The sequence below is a fragment of the Antedon mediterranea genome, chromosome 6 (assembly GCF_964355755.1).
Source record: "Antedon mediterranea chromosome 6, ecAntMedi1.1, whole genome shotgun sequence".
Classification (NCBI taxonomy): Eukaryota; Metazoa; Echinodermata; class Crinoidea; order Comatulida; family Antedonidae; genus Antedon; species Antedon mediterranea.
This window is the reverse complement of record NC_092675.1, coordinates 22169762-22193770: the sequence shown is the minus strand read 5'-3', so window position 1 is coordinate 22193770 and position 24009 is coordinate 22169762. Positions and strand designations below refer to the sequence as shown.

Genomic DNA, 24009 nt, shown 5'->3' with positions numbered 1-24009 from the left:
ATCATTATGACAATCAAAGCAGTTGCATTTAAAGACAACATTAATCCTTCTCAATTTCCTGTGACGTTTCAAAAAATCTACACTGAAAATTATTAATTTTAACATAATCATGGCGATAACTCACAAAATGAACAATCATGCTTGCATGATGAGGTAAAATAAGTGATGAAGACATTAATGCCTAATACATTTTATCTTTATTCTGAAAATTATTGCTTTACTCTAAATAATACAATTACCAATAACGGAAAAATTATTCAATATTAACTCAATTAATCTATCATATTATACCTTTATTAAACAATAATAACGCAATATATTTTGATACTAAATTTGGAAAAAAAAATAAATCTGAATATTAACGTAATATAGGGTCTAGAAAACAGAAACCTGTGGATCTCTATTTTTTAGGTCTCTGTTTTCGAAACACCCGTTTTGTATTACGGTAATGATGAAATTATTTTACAATCTTATATATTTATAAGATGTAATTAAGTCAGCAGCTTCCAATAAGATTGCTTGTTCATTATAGACAATCATTTAGGCATTTTACAGTTGCGTAATCAACGTAATGCTTTTGTAACATCGTACCGGCGCGATAAATTTGCGTTGTGTGACGTTTGCATCGCGCGTGAGCCTCCCTACTGCACACTCTTCAACATGCAGTTCCTCCACAACCTCCTTTCAAGACTTTGTCGTTAAGATTACATAAATCAGTCTTCTTCTTCTTCTCATATTTTTTAACTAGCAAAAATCAACCACACAATGTCGCTCTGAATTACTGCGATAACACCTTAAGAAACAGACGGATTTCCGGGTAGTGTGTAGGTACATCGAACAATTTCCATCGTGGCATCGATAACACACCTCCTGTCCTCTGCGGTTTACCGAAGCTATAGCGAGTTTTTCGTAAATATTAATAAAACGGATGTAAAAAAAGACTTGCATTTTAGATGGGGAAATCACTGAAATGGTACAACAAATCGCCCTATTTAAATCATAGGTTAAGCTATATATATTTAAGGTTTTATGCATATGAATACAAGCGAATAGGAAATTGGCCTTGTTAGTCTATTTGAAAACATTATTTTAGTAGGTCTCGTGTGTATTCCCTAGGTGAGAGACAGGTCTGTCTCACTCACGAATGATGCAGCATTATTTTTGCTACCTCATTGACAAGAACAGAGCCTTGGGAGCAGATAAAACCTTGAGACTATGGGGGTCTAGCCAATAGAACAAATTTTACGTTTTGTGATTCACAGCACTGTAACATTTCATTTAAAAAAACAATTACTTTTATTGTAAAAACATATAGAATGAAGAATAAATCTTTTCAGCTTATATAAATACCAATTGATTGGGTACGAATTTTATTTCCAGTAGGCCTAAAACAGTGCCAATATTAATTTGGAGAGATATAAACTATTGTAGGCCTATACAAGCTATCACTAACTAAACTAAATTTGGTACCTGTCGAAACATTTTCATTATAGAACCTTACGCTGCCTTTGTCCAATCAAATGTTAAGATTTAGTAAGAACAATACTATCGATAGATGTTGTTCTTATTTATCATGACTACATTTTGAGTGGATAAAACAATTTTATTTTTTTAATCAAAGACGGCATAAGTGGTTATCCTATGGTTCTAGAAGAAAACTTTTTTGTAGAAAATGTATGTTTATCTATTTATTGTCGATCGTTACCGTCCATATGGGCCTTTAGGCCAACGTTTTCTCTCTAACTAAAATGAAAAACAAATTTAAACCAATAACATTAAAGTATAATAGAAAGTAAGAACGAAAGAAACTGTAACAAATCTAATTCTTTTAGTTATAAAATAACACAAATTTAATTATGTACAGTTTTTACAACCTTTGATTCCTTTTGACTTTGTAACGTTTCGTTTCATACGCTCAAGACTCTGTCTATCCTTTTGACGATTTTCTACAGCAAGAGTCGCTGATCACCTGGGAGGTTTGAGTCATATCGGGAGTCATATTCCTTTGTTTAAGCTCTTCTTTCATTGGGTCAAGGATAAATCAGAGTCGGACGTAATTGCGTTGAGAGGGTGGACAAGTGCTAAATGTTCAGAAACTCCCCCTTCCCGGTTAACAAAATGACTTAAGTAGAGAAGTAGTTTGGTGGCGCCATTGTAGCAAGTTATTATTACAGCATAATAATGATTTACTCGAGTTATTGATCGAAATATAATTTAAAAACTCAAGTAAATGAGTGCTACATAGCTAATCAAAGATGAAAATGTATAGGAGTGAATTTTGCTAACGCGTCACATGATTCACAGTTAGCCAATAAACATAAAACTGTCTCAATATCATGACGAAAATTAGAAAAACTATTTTATTTTTAAAAAGTACAAAGAAGATGACTTTCGGCCAAAGTATCAAATGAAGTCCACTTTATAACATAAAATGGAGAAGAAATTCAACCTCATATCAAGTAAATATTTTAAACATAAAAGGCAATAGAAGAAAAAGGCAACGTCTTTATAAAGCCGTAAACTATAGGATAAATATCGGTACCATATCGGTTCTAAAACTCAACAAAAGTAGTTTGTAGTTCCAATACAAAAGCATGTAGCGTGATGTTCGATAGGCCTACATGTGACAATACCTAATAATGAACTACATTAAAATGCCAAATCATTGACGGGTTATACTTGTTTGTTTAGATATTATATTGAATATGACCTTCATATTAGCATAATGTGATTGAATGTTGTACAGGAAAACTCGGCACAGCCGTGTGATGGTAACCATAACTTTATTTGACAGCAACTGTGTGTGTTAAGGAAATCATCGCATATATTAAACGAATACAATTTAGATAACTCAACAATACAATGAATATAGTACTGCAGGTCAGTTAAAAAAAAGAATTTGATATTTTTGGCATTTGTTTAGATATTCAAAGGTATAAAGAGTGTAATACCGATGTTGAACTTGTTATGTTCCACCAGGGAAAAGTGTAATTCCCTCTTCCCTGTGTCAAGAAACATAACAATTTAGAAAACAAAAGCATGTAAAATTAGAAAAAAAATTGTTCATGCTGGAAAACGTCACACAATACAAAAAGCAGCCAAATCTCCATAATATAGGCCTAAATGACTTTTTTCATCAAATGTGTAACTGTTTCATAATTTTAAAACCATTTACAGTGACGCAAAAAGAAATGAACTCGTTAAAATCGGGATGAGAGACTATACTTTAAAATATTTAAGATAATAGTAATAATAATTCGCAGGCATGAAAAATGTGATTTCCATTTTCTTGGACAATAGAGGAATAATTATGTACTATATATAATGAAATAGTTCCATCTTTTTGCTTTCTCTTTTTATATATTTGTATTCATTTGGATCCAGATGAAATTATATCGGGAATATAACCTGTTTTTTTTAAAAAGTTAATAACTAACTTAAACAAAGCGCTTGTTAAAACTTTTATTTATGAGTCAAGCCTAAAACAACAGTTACATAAGACAATTCATTGTGCAACAGTACAGAACACTTTCACAGTCATGTATTTCTAAACAATTATTATTAGCTTTGAGCCTCTAACCATTCTTGGTCTGAAAGCGATTATTGTTCACAGTCGGAAGGTCAAATATTGCATCAACTATCACAGGTTGTAAATAAATAACACAAATAACAAAACAACCGATGATTACATTACACCTAAATTGTGTTAATATGGTGAATATGCTTGATAGCGTTTTCTGCCCCTGGTTATTTACTTTTCACGTTTTAACATGCAGGCCAATTCAATTCAGCTGTAAATGTAATCAGGAATGTCCAAGCGAACAAATTACTGTCGGGTTTGATTTGAGGCAGGTGTTGGCGCCAATAAGACATTTTTACAGAAAGGCCAAACAAAATAACAAATTTGTTTCTCATCTTCAGGTCAATGAATAGGGGAAAATATTTCCTTAGTTTCGTTCTTATAGGCCTAAGAAAAGTATATGATTAGTATAATTAAGGATATTAACAGCCTAATTTGCCTTAGTGCCTAGTCTTAAGGTGTGGTGGCATTATTTACTTTTAGCCGATTACAGCCTCAAATATCAAAACTATCTTATTTTGAAATGCAAGAAATTGCAGAAACTTATGAAAAAATGACAAATATAAATAATTGTCGACATACAGTTACTAAATGTCACGTATATTGTAAATATACTGGTATTGTTTAAAAGGAATAGAGTACATGTCCTGCAATTACTAATACTATCAAAATAATATTAATGGTTGTCTTATGGCGTCTATTTATTACGAATATTTACGAAGAGATTTAGAACAGGAAAAAACAACTAATCGAAAAGGATGAACGAAGGTGACACAGACTCAAACCATTTTCAATCCCCCGTTCTCCAACTCTTTGTAAGCTCCCGAATAAGAGCTCGCTTGAACCATGAAGGTTACCTGAACTAACAGGAGCTCTAGTGAAGAAGACCATATACATGGCTGCAGTCGCGTGCTCAAGTTAGTGTTTACCGACTAACCGACCGACATAGTGAGCTGTAGAGTGTCTTAGTACTCTTAATATCCTATTTTACCAACAATAACATCTGATTCAAGGTTAACCAAGAGAACCAAAATAATGTGTAAAAAGATGTTGCTTAAAATTGAAAATAGCAAGATCAGACTTTGAACAGGTTATTTTGTAGTTTTAATAAAGTTAGGCCTAATCATTTTCTGGATAACTCTTATGTGACATTAAAATGACATATTAAAAAAAAAATTAAGAATTATTTTTTTCAAGGGACAATAGGCCTACATCTCTAAGTAAGAATAAAAGTTTTGTACCTAGAATACGCACAACTGACTATTTTGAAGCTTTTAACTATTTTTCTGAAATTGCTGTGCATTTCAGTTTTCTTGTATAGCTTTTGTGTGTAGGCCTATATATGACCTACACTAATCACATATTTGCCATTCTGAAAAGTGCGCACAAACCTGGTTGTACGAACACCTGAACATGGGCGAAATATAAATAATAACAGTGTACGGCTAAGTAAAATAAATATTTTAAAATAGCACAAACAATAATTATTTCGTTTGTGGCCTGATGGTTTATAAGTTGACACCACTAATGGTAATACGACGCTCAGGTAGTCCTTGGTACGGGAAAAACGTCAAAATACTGGGCCACACAGCTTCAGCTTATACAATCATATGGTCTAAAACTTTTCATAGGTAAACTAAGAACAAATGTAGCGTGTAATTCATGGAGTTACTTGATTGATGTCGGTTTTTTCGATATGAAAACCAGGTAGAATTGGTTTACAACAAAAGGTACGCCTTGGGCCGGAAACTCACCGGATGACAAGTGTGGAATTTGATGATATACGGCAGTACAAAGACGGTGGGGAATATTAATTCTAGGCGCCTACACCTGCGAATGTCTGATAGAGATTTCCAGGTTTTTTAAGCAGTTGGCCACCCTGGAGGCTAATTCGCTTCGCCTACAAAACTAATAATTTACCATGCGAACATTATATATTTGTTGTAGAATAAAATGTGTATTTCAACACACTATTATTAAATAAATGTATTATTATGTCAATTATTAAATAGGGATGTTAAAATAATATTCCACGGGTGGTTTTACCATAATCAATTCAATCTCAAATTGTTAATATTTTATTTTCTCTTAATCTATTAAACTACAAATTATCTATGAATGACCTGATTTAATATTCAAAAGCTTTAATACATACAATATTGTTCGTGTTTCTTTTTATTATTTAGTTGAAACTACTTACAGTATTTAATTCAATTCAAAGCTAACGACATTATGTTGGTTGTTGAAGTATCATAAATGTAGTCAAACATTTGATATAAGTACAGTATTGAATACACTATAAAAATGTATACATTTTAACAAAACAGAACATCTTCTAACAGAACCTATAAAGCCTATGTTACATATATTGTTGATAAATTATTTCAAATTTCAAAATTTGTTCTTGCTTGCTTTAGGCCTATTCTTTCTTCTTTGTTTTTAAAATAATAATATAATAAATAAAATTAATGGACACCAGAAAGCAACATTAAGTTAAAATCATTGTATTTTCATTACTAATACCATAATCACAAGAAGTCAAACGTATAATTTTAAAGACAAAAGTGAGTTTGCTCTCTCATGATTAGTACAAAATTGTAACATTTATTGAAGACATGAAACAGCAATTGTTTTAATCACTCCTTGATTGGAATAATTTAAACCGGAAATGACACAATAACAAAAGAGTGTTAACGTAGATTACAACTGTCATTTAAAAAGTGACAAAGTAAGGAAACGATTAAATAAATGACATGTACCGTTTTGCTAATGTTAGTTGTCAAATGTTTGCGAGGGACATTTTTGTCAGTTGGACATTTAAATAATCTATAGATTCACTGTTTATAGATCCCGTGTTACTGTTAGATCCACGCTTGGAATATCGGCACAGGGAATAGTTATTCCTTGATAGGCCTACATAAAACAAAAACTTCTAAGTAAACTAGAAAAAAGTAACACTAGGTCCTCAATGAGAATATTTATTATTTTAGGCTATACCATGTTCAATGGATTTGTGTTACTTGTATGCAAATTATTAACTTAGCTGCCAGCTTTCAATTGGCTATACGGTTAATATTCACGTACGCGCCCCTCTTAACCATTTAAACTAGGAACATAATGTTATGTGTAGGTTCTAGATTGTATCTCGACTATTAGTAAAAGATAAATGTTTTAGCACTTCTGGTGTTTCATACGAATAATACTTGAAACTATAAGACAGACTTAGGGCAAGTCTAAATTGTATGGTCTATAACATTCTGCGTTAAAAAAGTTAGTTTCAAACATTTTTAGATTGACTGCTGCAGCTTTAAGATATAATATTAATACAGCTAATATTCATTTACGTCACCAGCTATACAGTAATATATATATATAACTACTACAAAAAACACAATGTTATTTACGTAGGCCTTTAGTCCTAATGACATATTGACACCCCTTACAGATGACCAGGTCTGCGTTAGAAAATCGAATTTCCGATTTACCAATTGCAACATGCATGGTAATTACCGAGTGTCTATTATTAGACTCTGTAGGTTAATTTGTGAAACGGCTAAATTACAGAATACTAGACGGATAACGTAATAAGCCATAGCGGTTGAGAAGACAATGCTGTTGAACATAATGACTATGTCGATATAAATCATAAGATGATAAAGATGATAACAATGATGATACATCGAAATAGGTTGATTGCGGTGATTACGATGACGACGATGATTATGATGACAAGTTGCAAATGATGGATATGATAATGACGTAAGCGACGTCGATTTATGATGATGCTTCCTCCAATGTAGGCCTACGATTAACCGGCATTGATTATTGTAATGCGACGATAATGATAACGACATTTGTTACGGTAATGGTCATTTTTCACTGATGATGTTGATGATAATGACGTTGTTTAATGGATTGACGTAGCTGATAAGAACAACATTGATTGCAGTATTTAATTGTGTTGGTAATGGTGATTACTTTAATGATGATAGTGATCTGTTGATGACGAAGGAGATGAAGAAGGCGATGATGTTTTATTACAGATCATTTTTATATCAAAGGGAAAAATAAGATTAACTATTCCATTTATAGCCGTTACGGTATTGCATTACTTTATCAAATAAAGGCAATTTAAATTTTGTTTAATTTCATAATTTTTTATTTAATTTTAATTTTTAATTAAAACAAACTTGCTTCTTAGTTTTCAATTGTATAATTCAATAGGACAATAATAACAAACGATAGTGATAAATCATAAACTAAGTATAGCAATAGAAAAAAATAAAATCACTTAAAGCTCAAGTGACTTGAATGCAATATTGGATCAAAACAGTGTGCAAATTATCCTCATCCATGATAGAAAGGATTACCGTCATAACGACATATGTTCACTTACTAAAAAAGAAGTGTCACTAAAAATCCTTTATCGCCATCATTACCTTGGATCCGAAGTAGTTATTCTCAAGTTAGCACGATCGATACTGCGCGCGAGATTAATAGTCTGCTACTGATAGTACGCCGTCAATTTTACATCCAATAACGTGTTACTAATAAACCATTTTAATTGTAAAAACTCAATCTGTATAAGACGCGTAAAGAGCTTCAGATACCTGCCTATACATAAACGACCATGCCACTTTTCAATTGGACTCTGAACTACGATAATTTTACACAACAACAACTATTATACATGTTTAACGACCATATACGGCTTTAAAGTTAATAAACGTCAAATTCAAAGTGTTTTGTAAATGCACGTTCGATTACAAGAAGGGGAGGGGGATATAAAGTAACAACGATAAGAAGAAAATATATTTGACAATAAAAGACGAAAGAACAAACACATATCTAAAATAACTAATTAATAATAATTAATAATTGTACCGTGCTCTTCCTCATAGTTTAAACAGGGGGCCAATTGACAACTCCCTGCAGGTTTCAACAAATTCGAACTTTTTGTTTTAGCTTTGATTTGATTGTAATATTATTGTTACAATAACTTCAGGCTATACATAAGAAGTTTGCAGAGTGGACCATTAAAAGTAAATATATAACAATTTTGAAACATTCAATCGAATCACATTAATGACTATTTTATTATTCCAAATCAGATTAAAACAAAATGTCAGATGCGGCAATAACATTGTTTTCATACAAACAAACAATGACTTGAAGTTTCTAAACCGTAAAGTGCAGGAAGATGGCCCATGGTCAAACTTCGGAAGAACAAATCGACACATAATTAAATGTGTTGTTTTCACGTAAACGCCTTCTTCCTATAACATATTGAAAGATGTAGTAACAAACATTATTAGGCCTATATAGGCCTGGAGAACCTTGATGTTCCATGACTTAGCTAAAAGGTCTGAGAAGTGACCAAACCAAATAGAGATAGTTTGTGTTGTTTTCACGTAAACGCCTTCTTCCTATAACATATTGAAAGATGTAGCAACAAAACATTAGTATAGGCCTCGAGAACCTTTAAGCTCATATGACCTAGCTAAAAGTTCTAAAAGTGACCAAACCAAATAGAGATGGTTTGTCTTCTTAACATATTGAAAGATGTAGCAACAAAACATTATTAGGCCTAATAGGCCTGGAGAACCTTGATGTTCGATGACTTAGCTAACAGCTCTGAGAAGTGACCAAACCAAATAGAGATTATAGTTTGTACTCCTTTAACATATTGAAAGATGAGCAACAAAACATTATTATAGGCCTGGAGAACCTTGATACTCCATGACTTAGCTAAAAGGTCTGAGAAGTGACCAAACCAAATAGAGATAGTTTGTCTTTCTTTAACATATTGAAAGATGTAGCAACAAAACATTATTATAGGCCTGGAGAACCTTGATGTTCCATGACTTAGCTAAAAAGGTATGAGAAGTGACCAAACCAAATGGAGATAGTTTGTCTTCCTATAACATATTGAAAGATACTGAACATTATTATAGGCCTGGAGAACCTTGATGCTCCATGACTTAGCTAAAAGGTCTGAGAAGTGACCAAACCAAATGGAGATAGCTTGTCTTCCTAACATATTAAAAGATACGCAGAAAATGGTCAGTGAACTTTCTATTCATGACAAAGCTAAATTAAAGGGGATGAGAATTGACCTAACAAAATTAGACACATTTATAAGTTGGTCCTTTTATTAAATCATTGATAGATTCGGTAGCAAAATGTAATTAACGCCTTGCTGAAATGCATCACATTTGCTATTAAATTATAGGGGCGAGAAGTTACCAACAACTTTTCTAAATGATTTGTTTTTAAAAAAAGCTTCTATCCACATATGTCTACCTTATGGGATGCAATGAAAATTTAAAAAATGTAAGCTAGCAGACTATAGCAACACTATGGGATCTGTACATTTAAGTTTCATCATAAATAATTATTTAGAATTGTAAACGTGATCAACACATCATTAATGACGTCATGTTGTACGGGAATTAATTTTTACTAATAAATAATTAAGAGATTATATTTAATGTGTATAAATCCGGGAATACTAGTAAAAAAATCTTTTAATTGAGGATCAAGAACTCGATTGACTATACATATCGTCCCTAAACTTAGAATTTAGCATTTACTAAAAAAAGTTTGCGTTTTAGACGATTTGTCGATTTGTCACAACCTGAATGTCTCAATCTAGTACAAACAGAATTAATCGTTAATAATTTATAGGACTTAAAAATACAAGTATTGCCCAGAAAGAAAAACAATCAGACAGTATAGGAAATGCCATAAGACGAAGGATGAGACATCGCAGGGACTTCAAATGCTCTCCATGAACAGTTTCAAATTCACGTGTACGTTCCTACTATTTAATATTAAATAAAAAAGAAACATAGTTACTGCAATGTCTAAACTGCATAATGTTATTACATTATTCACCTGTGTTGTCATACTCTGGTGTATTATGTTGTTAGTATTACACTTTGACGATACGCATATTAGGCCTATGATTCATATGTTTAACAAGACAGTACAGTAAAATTATTATTAAAGGGACACCTTCAGGAGCCTACAAAGGGTATAGGCCTATATAGGTATAGTGTTAAAACGTATATTTTCCTAGTTTGTTTCCAAGGAAAGTGTTCTCTAGTGTTGATTCATGAATGGGTTTGACCAGAGGGTTAAAACATATTTTCGTTGGTTCGATGATGGGTGTGTCATGAATATGGATGTTCTTTCCTTTAAACCTATTATGTATTTCTCGGCGGACTGAAATAAAACATTTTAAATTGCTGTAGACAATATTAATACATTAGGAATTGTGGTTTAATAAATTGGTGCTTTAAAAATAAATATTTTGTGTACGAAATAGTAATGCTAAATGTCAAAGTGACAACTAATATTAGACAAAACGAAATTCGATTGAATGTCTTATAGATAGTGAATTGTCATCCTGAATAGTGTCAATGGATATCCTATTGGGCATATCAAATTAGCCTATTACTGCATACAGTAGTAGAACGTACTAGCACATGTCCGGTTATCTACTGACCACTTGCAAATACTGTACCATCAAACACTAATGTTTTATAAAATAAAATCTATATTAATTAAAAACGAAGTCATAATGCAAATTGAATCGACGAAAGAAGCAATTATAGTTTCTCTTCAACGATGTTGACTTTTAATTTGCAATGTTTTAAATTTAATTTCATGAAATCATCGGAAACAGCTTTCGGCTTTTATAAAGAGTGGTAATATTGGCGAGAAATGAAGTAAGGCAAAAACGCGACGAAGAAATTAATTGACTAAATACAAGCTATGAGGTTGGACAAGCATAGGCCTAAAGTAACACACACACACAGCCATAAATTAGTGTATTTGTCAAAAATGAAACAAGTTGTATAATGTGCATAATCTTCCAAAATTGAACGTAATAACTTTCAGATGGAGTGACAGAAACGGAAAATCAATCCTATGATTTCTCAAATTCTTTTGTTTCGCTAAAAATCTTTCTGTGTTACAATCATAACTAAATTACGATATAGGCCAATAAAAATATCTGCAAGTCACATAGACTATAATATTCTTTCTAACGACATTTTGACCGTAACCAATAGAATAATAAGTTTCTTTAAATAAAACCATTAAACGTAACGCAATGAAAGTTTAGATTCATGATTTGTTGAAAATGGTGGCGCCATATCGAAAGGCAAACATACCGATATATTAACACATTAAGAAAGAAGAATTGCGCAAGTAACGTCTTATACTTTTATATATACAGTAGAACAACCTGTACACCTTCGTGGCCCGACAACGTGATTTCTTAATAGAGTGTCCACTGGATAGGGACTGGTAATGTTTAAACATTATATTGCCCTGTTACCTGTAAGAACGCATCGATTATTTGTCACTCGATGTTTAAAAAAAGAGTTTAGTTTCAATAATTATATAATTATTAGATTCAGACGTTTCAGACGACAATAGGCGATGGCGTGGGAACAGAAAATCTTCTTTACATTTAATGTTTCTGATTACAGATAAATACATAATGGCCACTAGCAAAGCACGTCAGCCCCAGGGACCACTACAACACGACTAGTTACAGAACATTCATTAAAACGATGTTTGAATTTGGATTACATCCTATCAAGTTCCAAACACCTCATAATTAAAGACAGTCCCTTTACAACAAATTAGAAAGCTTACAATAATAATGTTTCAACGATTCATGATAGTGTCTTAATCCGACAATAATTTGATAACTATTTTAAGTACACAAATCTGTTATTTGCGTCCATATACGCGCTGGAAACTGATCTCGATTGTGATTATTTAGGATTAGAATAGGATCACAAGGGATTACAGTATATAATCTGTTCCTATTTCAAACCGTGACAGTTTGCACTCTTATATGGGCATATCAACAAACAATAATCATATTCAGATTACGATAAATCAGTTTTCATTTAATTTAAAAATTATAAAACATTACAGGTGAAACAATAAGTACTAAATATTATTATAAATTATATTAAATTAATGAACATTATTATAGTATGATGCGGTGGTTATCCAGTTAATTTCTGAGAGTTATAAAATAGTCCTGTGTATCCATAAAGTACAAAACAAACTAGCCCTAAATTGTATTATTAGTATTATTAGAAATAACAGAGCAATGACAAATTAAGAAATCAGTCTTTAAATTTGCAGTTTAAATAAAGTTAACTTATGTAGAAAAAACACCAACAAATATTGATTTCACTTACAAAAGGACACATTCAACATGACAAATAATTTGACTATCCTTTGTTTTGAAGGTAAATGTTTTTTTGATCCAATTTCTGGTCAAAGTGAATAGGCCTAAGAATTTATGTCACATTAAAATGGCATATTAAAAAAAAACACATTTCAAAAGTTTTCCAAGACAATATCTTTGCTGTATATCGTTATCTTTAGTGTCTTATATAGTAATCTTCGTGTGTAGAGTATGATAATAAATATATAATAAAAATTGCGAACAAGGGAGAATTAGTTTGTTGTTGTTTTAAAAAAAATTGGAAACAGGTTAAAAACCAAAAAGAATTGTTTGCAGCTAGCTCGAGAATCTGGAATTATTGGCTTGGTATCTTTTTTTGACTCGGTGCTTGAAGGAAACATTGAACAACAAACAGAAGAATAAAAGTATTTTTTAAAGGTAAAAAAGCCAAATCAAATTTTGTAATTAAAAATATGATTAAATGTATTCACTGGACACTATATATGGCAATGACCTGTCTATGTCCAGGATATATTTTTACAAACTTTCGTGTTATATTTTTCCAAATGAGTTCATTCGCACAAATAAGAATTGATTTTCTCTGACGCAAAGAAACAATTTCAGCAGCAAGTAAAATACTCGCAGACAAGAGTGATAGTTCGCATTCCCGCCTAATAACTATAATCATTACGAATCCATAACACGACAGGCCTCACGTAAATGCGCGTGATTAACGTTAATATCAATAAACGCGCAGTACCATTCGGTTATTTTATCGGAGGAAAAAGATAAGATTAAGCTTAATCTCACGTAACAGAATAAAATACAAGTTCTTGTCTTATTGTTGAAATAATTTCTTTATGAAAGCATCTACTATAGAAAGATCTAATGTGTTCAGGTAAAATCCTCGCTTCCTCCTCTCGGTCCCATTACCAGATCATTAGCGCGCTCAACAACTATTCAGCTCAATTATTTTAGACAGGTTTGTCGAGACCCTCAAAGGAAAGATCTTAGGCATGAGTGAAAAACAAATGATTAGGCTGGTGATGTAATTTGTGTGTACAAGAGTAAACACTGAAGAAGCTGTAGAAGTCAGTGTGATGCTTGCCAAATACATCAATCATCCTTAATCATTCTGTTTGTTTTTGACACAATTTTGTTGTGATGCGTCCAAAACGAGTCCAAACGTAATCATTATCAGTATAACTGTTACTTTGGCCAAATGGTTCCATTTGAAGAAAATATTAATCGCATTCTATTAATCGAAGGATCGATGGAATCAATCGATTAACCAATACACACACTTAAATAAATTAATCACGTGGTTTACCGTAGTTTTAATCGTTAACGTTCTACACTATCAACAACCGGTGTTGATTCTGACGAATGATGATAAACGTCATAAGAGTTGTAATTAAAATAATTGCCAAGAGTAAATTAGGAGGTTTGTGGTTGTTGATAAGCAGGGTTGGCAGGGACGACTAATATAGTACGTATTCTTCACGCCGCCGTATAGGCCTTATACTGGTATCTTTCAACGTACATGAGAAACTGTATACAACATCAAAACTTCTGAAGTTTTGAACTTTGTGTAATCGTTTGAAAAGCATATAGTAAACATACTTTTGAAGCGCTTTGTGTTCTGTACAACTTTATGTACGCCGTCTGTATACGGGAAGGGATAAACCAATCTGGCTATACATTCGTATATCCAAATTTGTAGCGGGTATTAATGCTATTTTATAGATGGTATAATTTCAAGGCAAACTTAGTGTCTATTATCACCGACCGGCGACTACCTATAAAAGCTTGCGTATACCTTTTACCTTCTAATCATCAGCTAATAAAAGTTTAAAAACCGCAGCGGTGCAATAATATATAAGCAGACGGCATTTGAACAAATCATCACCATTTTTAAAAGATTTTATTTAATTCTCAAAGTTTTATTTCATTGAACCTGGTGACCCCTTGGTCTGTCAACAATGACCGTATCGTGAACTAACACATTTAAGTTCAACGCCCGAGGTGTGAAAATGTTAGTATTGCTTTAAGACGACCAAAGGACTACCTGAACAAATATCAAAAATACTAAAGCGAAGAAACACAAACTTTAAACTTTTACGTTAATGTGTTCCTATACGCCTCTAGCAATATACGAAAACTGGACACTGACCAGTGAAAGTAGTACTGACCAGTAAAAGTGCGTATGGTCAGTGAAAGTGCGTATGACCGTTATCAGTCTGACCATGGAGTAGGCCTATTACTCCATTTTCTGATTAGCTACCACATTTTCAATTAAACTAACCAAACGGTACATCTTATTCTGATGTTTTCCCAAAACTTACTCAATCCAGTCTCATGTTGTTTTCTGATGTTATCTCATTAACATAATGTTCGACATTTATGTTATATTAAACGTTTAATAATTATACATATAGCCTAGCTTTACCTGTTAACTCAATCTCAAATCGATTGTGTATAACTATAAGTCGGTACTAAAATCACTTTATATAGTACCATAACGAATAAAGTAGAAAAAGGTGTAAAACTTTCACTCAACATTTTGTTGGAATAATGGACCAAACATGAAATGAGTTTTGTAACAATGAAACACTGCTCAGACTACATAGAAATTACAATGTATGAAAAGTAGACTTGCTGGATTTTCCTTCATGTTGGTGCATCTTGTAATCTTTCGTAGTTTTTTTTGTTTAAAAGGATCTTACAACTATAGTTTTGCCAATGATGAATAATCCAGTCTCTCATCATTTTTATTCGTTCTTGTTTGTTTTGTTTACAGTTCTATTATAAACAAAGTATTAGGTGCATGTCTTTTTATATATTTTTTCACTATTTTATTTGTTGTTAAAGTTTATGAACTCAAAATGTAATAATAATATAAATACACCCACAGTGTTAATATGACAAATATATGATTTATTGTCTTTGAATATATATTTGAGGTTAATGCATTCGTCCAAGGTACCAGTTGCAGTAAATCAATTTAAAACAGAACTTGAAGTTCTTCTTTGAGGTTGACTACCGCTGCGAACCCATGATTTCATTTTAATAAAACAGCCATTTATATCTTAGTTATTTAATTACTAACCATGAAATATCTTAATACAATCTGTATTAATTGTCTCCTTTAACAGATATTTTTTCAGGGCTTAACCAACAGATTTGTTCCTTAGTCTGCTAAAACTATCAATAAGCATAAACTTTGACATGTACACAATTTACGAGCTTGTTTAAAACAGATCCAGATATTGTTCACTAAACCTTCAAATTATAAGAAGAAAACATACTTAAATCTTAAATAGCGGGGATCAACGAATCGAATAGGTACATCCCTAAGGGAATGTCAAAGAATTTGTCAAATTTGTAAGGGTTTTTTCTGACGAATCAATAGGCCTATTAATCTAGCAAGTTTCACACCATCTGCAATTGGTGCAAATTGCGTATTTCCTCTGACAAATTTCATGATACCTTTGTAATTAATTAGCCTTCAAAAGGCGTGAAGATGTGTAATAAATCGACCAATAGAGTAATCAAAGTCAAAACAAGGTGAAACCTTTTCCCAAAACAAAACCTCAAAAAGGTCCTAAATCGAAATGATTGACAGGAGGAGAGAGCCGAAACGAATGGACAGATTCTTCCATTGGACAAACGTAGAAATTAGTTAAACTTTGAAGAAAAAACTTCAAGAGGTGCAGACGCTACTAGATAAAAACTCATAACTAATGTGCCAGTCATAATTCATTATAAGATTTGTAAGTAGTAATACTTATAAATAGTTACTTAGAAAAACGAAGTTTCCAAACAGTACGCCTCGGGATAAAACTAAACATAGCATAACTATGCCACTTGGTCGGAGTATCAAAAGATAAGGTCTATTGCTAAAACATTTGGCGCGCATACATTATTAATTAGTCTGCAGGTAAAATGGATCAACACAGAATGTACAGTTGGACATAATAATGTGGAGTGGTAAAAATATTAAGAATCAATCAACAAAATAAATGTATGTTAAATGTGTACTTGAGGAGCTTAGTGGCGAATTCCATAAGAACTAAAGACGACCTTGTTTTCACACGTTTACAGGTAAACCGACATAGTGGTGCCAATGTTTGTATCACTACACACATCAATCACTAGCGTTCCTACTGCCAACTAAATATCTAATCAAGGTGTTTTTAGTAAATTTCAGGTGAGATGGTGCTGAGAACAGACTAATAAATCAGGGATATTTGGAGGCCACAATTTGTATAGTTATTGAATGATGGATCATTATTTCAAGTAATTTTAACATGTTTAAAAATTGTTGTTTGGCCAACCTCCCATGTGACTTTTGACTATCACTTTGCAGAGATTACGAGAAAAAAAAAATCATCTCCTTGTGAGGTCTGGAACATATTTCGTCGGTAGAACAGGTGAAATATACATCGCGTATGTTGAATAAAGAATTTATGAAGTGGATTTACACAAGGGGCGTAGCCCGTGGGTCATAACGCTTGCAAAAATATTTGTTAGTTGTAATAAAAAAAGACAATATTTTGAGAGGGCGCTGTGTTGTTTACTTTAACAAAACATTATTCAGAAATACCGTGTTAACATCGTCACAGTGACATCATCAACCATGTCAGATGAAAATAGTGGGTCACTTTATATAGCAATGACTGACGATTGGAGAACAATTAATTTACATACAAAATTAATCGGACCATTGTTGATAAGGGTTAAGTTGTATTATTGGATCGTATTATGTATTGAAATATAAAAATAACTAATAATCTAGTATTTAAAAAGTAAAGAAAGATTGACGTTTCGTGAATTGCGAGAATGAGTAAAATTGGTCATATTCAGCACACAAAAAATAATCATTCAATTTTCCATCGAAATTACATGACCGCGGCCGTCAAGCGCGCGTACGGTGACTGGACTGTTATTATCATTCTTATGTTGAAACATCAATTGTCAAAATAAATAGCTAATATAGGGAAGCCCTCATAAAAACAAAAGAGGGTACAGGTCCAGCTCGATTTGTTTTTTTTTTTTATTAACGAACCGTAATTAATTGATTTTAAGTGACTGTTTTTTTTAACAGCCGAGAAGATTTTCCTTTTATTTGGTCTATATAATTATAGACCCTCGACTAACTACTGATTTTAAGCAACAGGTTTTAAACGCCGAAACACTTAAAATTCATAATCAATTTAAAAGGCAAATTTGCCATATCAAATTATCAAAAACTAATTTAAAGGATCCAAAAACTATAATATTATTCGTAAGTATACGATTTAAAAAGTTGCGAGTGTACAGAGTTCACACTCCGTTATAAATGTTAGTTTGGACAGATCCTAAACGGGATCTTATCTACAGGTAAAATAGCATGTCGTCTGTGTGATATCAAACGTAGATAAAATACAATCTAGGCTAACAGATGTTTAAATTGACAGAAGGTGAACAAGCGGTTTGCTAAAAAAGATTTCGTAAAGTAAAGCACCTATATCTGGAATAAGTCGTTGTACTTTTCAATGTTTGTGGTTCAACTATTGTGTATATTTCAACAATATGATTCACTAATAGTCCTAACACCCATAGCACTTTCAGTCCCAGAAACGTAGCCTCCTTAGGGTATGTTTTAAATGGATTGATCAAAACGAGATTCGCTAGGGGATCAATCCGGTAGTTCCCTCAATTACTTCAAATCTTTGGGCGTGTGTGGTCAGATGACGTTCCCTAACGAATTCAAAATTAACGTTGTAGGAAATTATTTGTTTTCGTAGAACATTTTAAGACCACATGAAACGGCTTTGACAGGTGTTATATTAATAAACTATATAGTACGGACAAATGTAATTAAGTTCTTTTTAATTGGAATAAAAGTAATTTTAATTAGATTAGTTCACACATAATTGGGACACATAATTGGGACACATAATTGGAGCTTTAAATAATAATAAGAACTTGACCGGACCTCCTTATCGGAGAAATTAGTATCAAATCAAGAAATTCGTATCAAATCAAGAAATTCGTATCAAATCAAATACCTCAATATTGTTTAAGTCTATACGTAACATTGCCTATTTACTAACTAATTTCTTTTCTCCTATCTTGTCTGTCCTCTCATAAAACAAAGTAGTGGTGGTAGTGTATGATTGGTCAAAAGTTACTTAACAGTTGTATATCAATATAATGAATTTGCGATTGAACTAAAAACCTAGCTCTTGTTAATGTTATCGGTGGAAATTGGTTGTCGGCGTGAATAGGCGATGCTCGGGGGGGGGGGGGGTGCGAAACATACTCTCGGCGAATTGGTTGTCGTTGAAACGCGAATCGTGTCGGCAAAATGTACTGCTTTGTTCGGCTAAATGGAGCTGTCGACAACATTAACAGTCGGAAAAAATTCCTTCGGCAATCAGTCCATTTCTGAAAAGTTCGGTAAACCGCGAAACATCCATACACCAATACGACATTTTCAATTGTACTTCACTTTATGACATCACTCAGTAGTTGTTGATTGAGCAAAAGTACGCGAACTATCCTTCATAATTGGAGCTTTATTCATCTAATTGATTTGTGAATTCAATACTTGTTTTAATTGTAAACTTGACCTTAAAGTAGTTGTAACTATACGAGCAGTTGAAATTCAAATACCACACATACGCTCATCACTGTTTCGTAAATCGAGTAGGCCTACGTTACATTATGTTACGGTGTTTTCCTTGTCAACTGTACAGAAGCAACAACGCCACGAAAAGTGCTCTTCAATCAATTTCCCATCACCACAGGCCATAGTTTTACAAGATATTAATATGGTCCTCGCTTGTTTCCCGGGAAAATAACAATGTCCCAAAATGAGAATTTCTTCTGCATTTTTATTAATGAGTCCGATTTGAATATGACGTCATTTTCAAATAGAAAACTGTTTTTATAATTATTATTTATGATACTTTTAATATAATTATACAAAACAAGATACTAATTACTAGCAAACCCAACATAAATGTATCAAGTAAAATATTCATCTTTTATTATGATAAATTATGTGAATTTGAGAAAAAAAAGCATAAATTTACCTGGACTTTACAGATCTTATCAAATAAACAAATTTAAAAAATGTAATTTTAACATATAATATTTCATATTTATTATTGTATAACACCTAAATAAATTCCTGTCATTTGATTGAACGATTGTGGGTCACATGGCGTGCAATAGTTCGCACTATTATTATTCATTATTTGTATATTATTATATGAAGCTAGTTATTATTTTTTCTTGTTGCGTGGCCACATGATTGACTGACGCTAGTAGTAACACAAACCACCTCTTGTTGTACTGAATTATTTGAACCATCTAAACTGCATGCCACGCTTGAGAAGATTGTTAAATAAACGGAACCAAACAAACCACCACAACCAAACATTATACAATGTGGGAAACAAGAACAAATTATATAATGTTCTCTCTACTCTCTTTTCCAAGTACTCTATTTAACCCTGATAGCACAAATGAAATGTGTTTCTAAAGTTTCTATTCCTTTATTTATTGATTGATTGATTGTATTACATTTTAATATTTGAGTTTTGAATTTTATAAAATCTGGAAATTCTATAACAATTTTTATATTTATAGTAGTTTTTTATAATTAATTTTTTATGATAATGCATTTTCTATGCCTTTATTTATTGATTGATTGATTGTATTACATTTTAATATTTGAGTTTTGAATTTTATAAAATCTGGAAATTCTATAACAATTTTATATTTATAGTAGTTTTTTATAATTAATTTTTTATGATAATGCATTTTTGTACTCTTTGTATTGTATTGTCGAGGACCCAATGATCAGCTTTGCTGGATGGGCTACCCTCATGAAACATGGTTCAATAAATAATCAAAATAAAATTGTTCATCAAAATTCTCAGTACACCAAATATTGCAATATATTTCCTGTATTGTGGGCAAATTGTGTAATACAGTGTAACATATCTACTGTATTCCAAGGTTAATGTTTTGAATAGACACAAGATACAAGTGTCACATGACGCTGTATCACAACATTAGGCACTATATAAATCCAAGATATTATTCGGCTATTCTCATTGACATAATAAAATTTAACCATGATAGGTGAAATAGAGGGGGCTGCGCTAGTGAAAATGAATAATGTTACCTACCTTTAGCCTCAAGATTTGCATTACATCACCCGTGGCATTTTTCACATTTTTTTCCCAAATAAGATTCTACAAAAAAAAAACACCAATATAACAATCTTATCATAGGCCTAAAGTAGGCTCAACAGTATGGATGGACCAGAAAATCCCAGGAGACTAGACTAGTACGCATTGGGCCTACTATACAAAATATCGAATTTACACAGACTTTATTATGCTTTTCTGTCAAAAGCATGATATAAATGTTATCTATTCACGAATTACTTGTTCTTTAGGCACACAGACTATCTTTTTTAAATCTGAAACCATCTACAAACATGTGTTTGTTTTAAGGCTAAAACTAATTATCATTTCATTTCAATATGACATAATTGCTGATATTTGAAAGAAAGCATAGCGTGTGGCTTGAGGCTAAAAAAGAACACACCCAATATTATTTTATGAGTGCAAAATGTTCAAGCGATAATTTGGTGCACCTCACAAATTTCAAGGCCCACCAGATTTCTCCAGACATGGGTTTCACAATAAACCACCTCGTAATGCATAGATAATAATTTTCTAGGAAAAAAAAAACAGTTGAAATGTTTGAAATATCACCATTTCTCTCTACCATTCTCAATTTGAATCATGTGTGTAGACCTATTAGAATCTGCGTTCATGGCTTTGTTGCTGCTTGAGGCATGTAAAGATGCCTGATGTTGAGTGGATGATAAAGTTTGATCACTCAAGATTATCAAGAGATTAAAATGTACTTATTAGCTAGCCTAGTCCCTGGATCAGTCCCTGGATATTAAGACCACACTTAGGTCAGAAAGAACAAGCTCATTACAATATTTATAATCTGCACATAATGTATATTGGTTGAGTGGGGGAAGGAGAGGTCTGGAGGAAAGGGGCATCTCACTAAAGTAAAAAGCAACTATGATAAGATGGGACCATCCTATTACCTCACAGATTTTAGGTTATAATGTCGATCAAAAGGGATAAAAATGTAAATAAGCTAATAAGCTTTTTTGGACTATCCTGGAAAATCTTTTATAAATGTATTTATTTGTAATGTCAGTAAATTATGTTATCACTTTGTATACATTTTTTATGATGATTTTCCTAATAAATTCAAATCAAATCATTCCAGAATATCCCTAAAAAATAGATTAATCACAATTTACTTCACATAATATGGTACATAAAACATTGCCATCACCAGTTTGGCATTCAATCATTTTTATATAAATCATTTAACATTGTAAATACCTCAATAAAGTTTTTTTATGAGACTATAAAATAAAATACTTAGCTGAGAAATATTACATTTTTAATGTTAGAATGTTTTTTAATTTTTGTTTGCGTAAATCATTTACCTTCTGTAACCACCGCAATAAAGTTTTTACTTGTTTGTGAGATAAATCATTTAGTTGTCAGTAACGGTCACACCAAGGTGTCAACTATTAGATTTTTTTAATATCAAAAACTAATTTTGAATTTGGGAAACAATAAAATCAAGGGTTGATAATCCCATAAATCATCTTGTTAAGTTAAAAGAAGAATTAAGTGTTAAAATAATAAATCTGAAATGTTAGAACACAATTCATAAGAAAAATAATTTATTTTGATGAGGTCTTTGAGGTCAAATAATTTGATTGGTTTGGTAAGTATTAACAGATGAACCTAAAAACCTTCCCATTTAACTGATGACAATAAATAAGTAATTAATCTAACTTTATTCTACTATAATCACCTTTCTAAACGCACCATACAGGTGAGATCTGACTCATAGTAACATTCCAAAGACTATAGTTAAGAAATATATACTGCTAAATGAGAATGGCTTGTCTTTGAGATCTGACCTTTGACTTACATGTGGTAATCGACAACATCACCACTCCCTGAGAGCCTATCTCTGCGATCAATAAAAAAACTTTCTATGAAAACTTAAAGCTCCTCATTTATCAAATTATTTAAATGTCATTTGTCTTACCAAGTCTGGTTGTTTCTAAATTTGTTTTAAATGAAAAACGATATTAAAACATCAACAATCACAAATATCTAGGGAGGTTTTTGTCTTCTTTTTTAAGGCAGGTAGGAAATCAATGCTGCCTAACTTTTTGACTGACTATGTACACAAAACAACAGAACGAAGAAATTAATACAATAGTTAAGATTAATTAACTTTATTTTATTAGTGCAACTATCTTCCTATTCGTCACATTCATCAGATATATATATATATATATAAACAAATTCAAGATCAAATAAGTTAAAACTGCCTCAATATAGATTTATTTTTACGACATGTTTCGGGCATAGCCCATCATCAGGTGAAGAGAATTGTAACAAAGGATAACATATATAAGTCACAAAATTACATAATAAAACAAATCAGCCAATCAAAGTTATAAAGGCACGCCTCCAAAAGCTATGGGGTACAAAGCAGGAATGGTTGCTTATAAAGCTGGAAATTTATATATATATTCAGGTTGAAATTATCAGACCGTTAGGATAGAGTGCTCAATACCAAGGTAGAGCAAAATTTGTAGTGATTAAAACAATGAAGTATTACCAAGTTTTCTGCTGTTATTTTATTTATATATATATATATAAATCCAAAGGCAAATTACTGAAAAAAATGACAATGCTGTGGGTATCAGTGGCTGGATCTCAATGGAGATACAAAAAAAAAGCGAAAAGCTAAATCAAAACGAGAAGTAAAACAGCCAGAAAAGTTAGCAGAGCTTTCGGGCAACACTAGCCCTTCATCAGTGCAAGTCAGTCAGTCAGTATATATATACAAATTCAAAGGCAGAATACTTAAAAAATGACAATGCTGTGGGTATCAGTGGCTGGATCTCAATGGAGATACAAAAAAAAAAAGCGAAAACGATAAAGTAAAACAGCCAGAAAAGTTAGCAGAGCTTTTGGGCAACACTAGCCCTTCATAAGTGCAAGTGAAAGTATATATATTTGCCTGATTTGTTTATATATATATATATATATATATATCTTTTTTTCAGTAATTTGCCTTTGGA

At 32.0% G+C, this 24009-nt stretch overlaps 1 protein-coding gene across 3 annotated transcripts in view; it reads right to left on the bottom strand.

The window, feature by feature from the left end:
• The window catches only part of LOC140050999 (zinc-regulated GTPase metalloprotein activator 1-like), a 48923-nt gene that overhangs the window by 15596 nt on the left and 9318 nt on the right, over window positions 1–24009 (bottom strand). For all 3 annotated transcript variants that reach the window (XM_072096055.1, XM_072096054.1, XM_072096056.1), the window contains one exon: window positions 20987–21052. In XM_072096055.1, the coding sequence (XP_071952156.1) occupies window positions 20987–21052 (66 nt within the window). The remainder of the gene's footprint in view (window positions 1–20986; window positions 21053–24009) is intronic.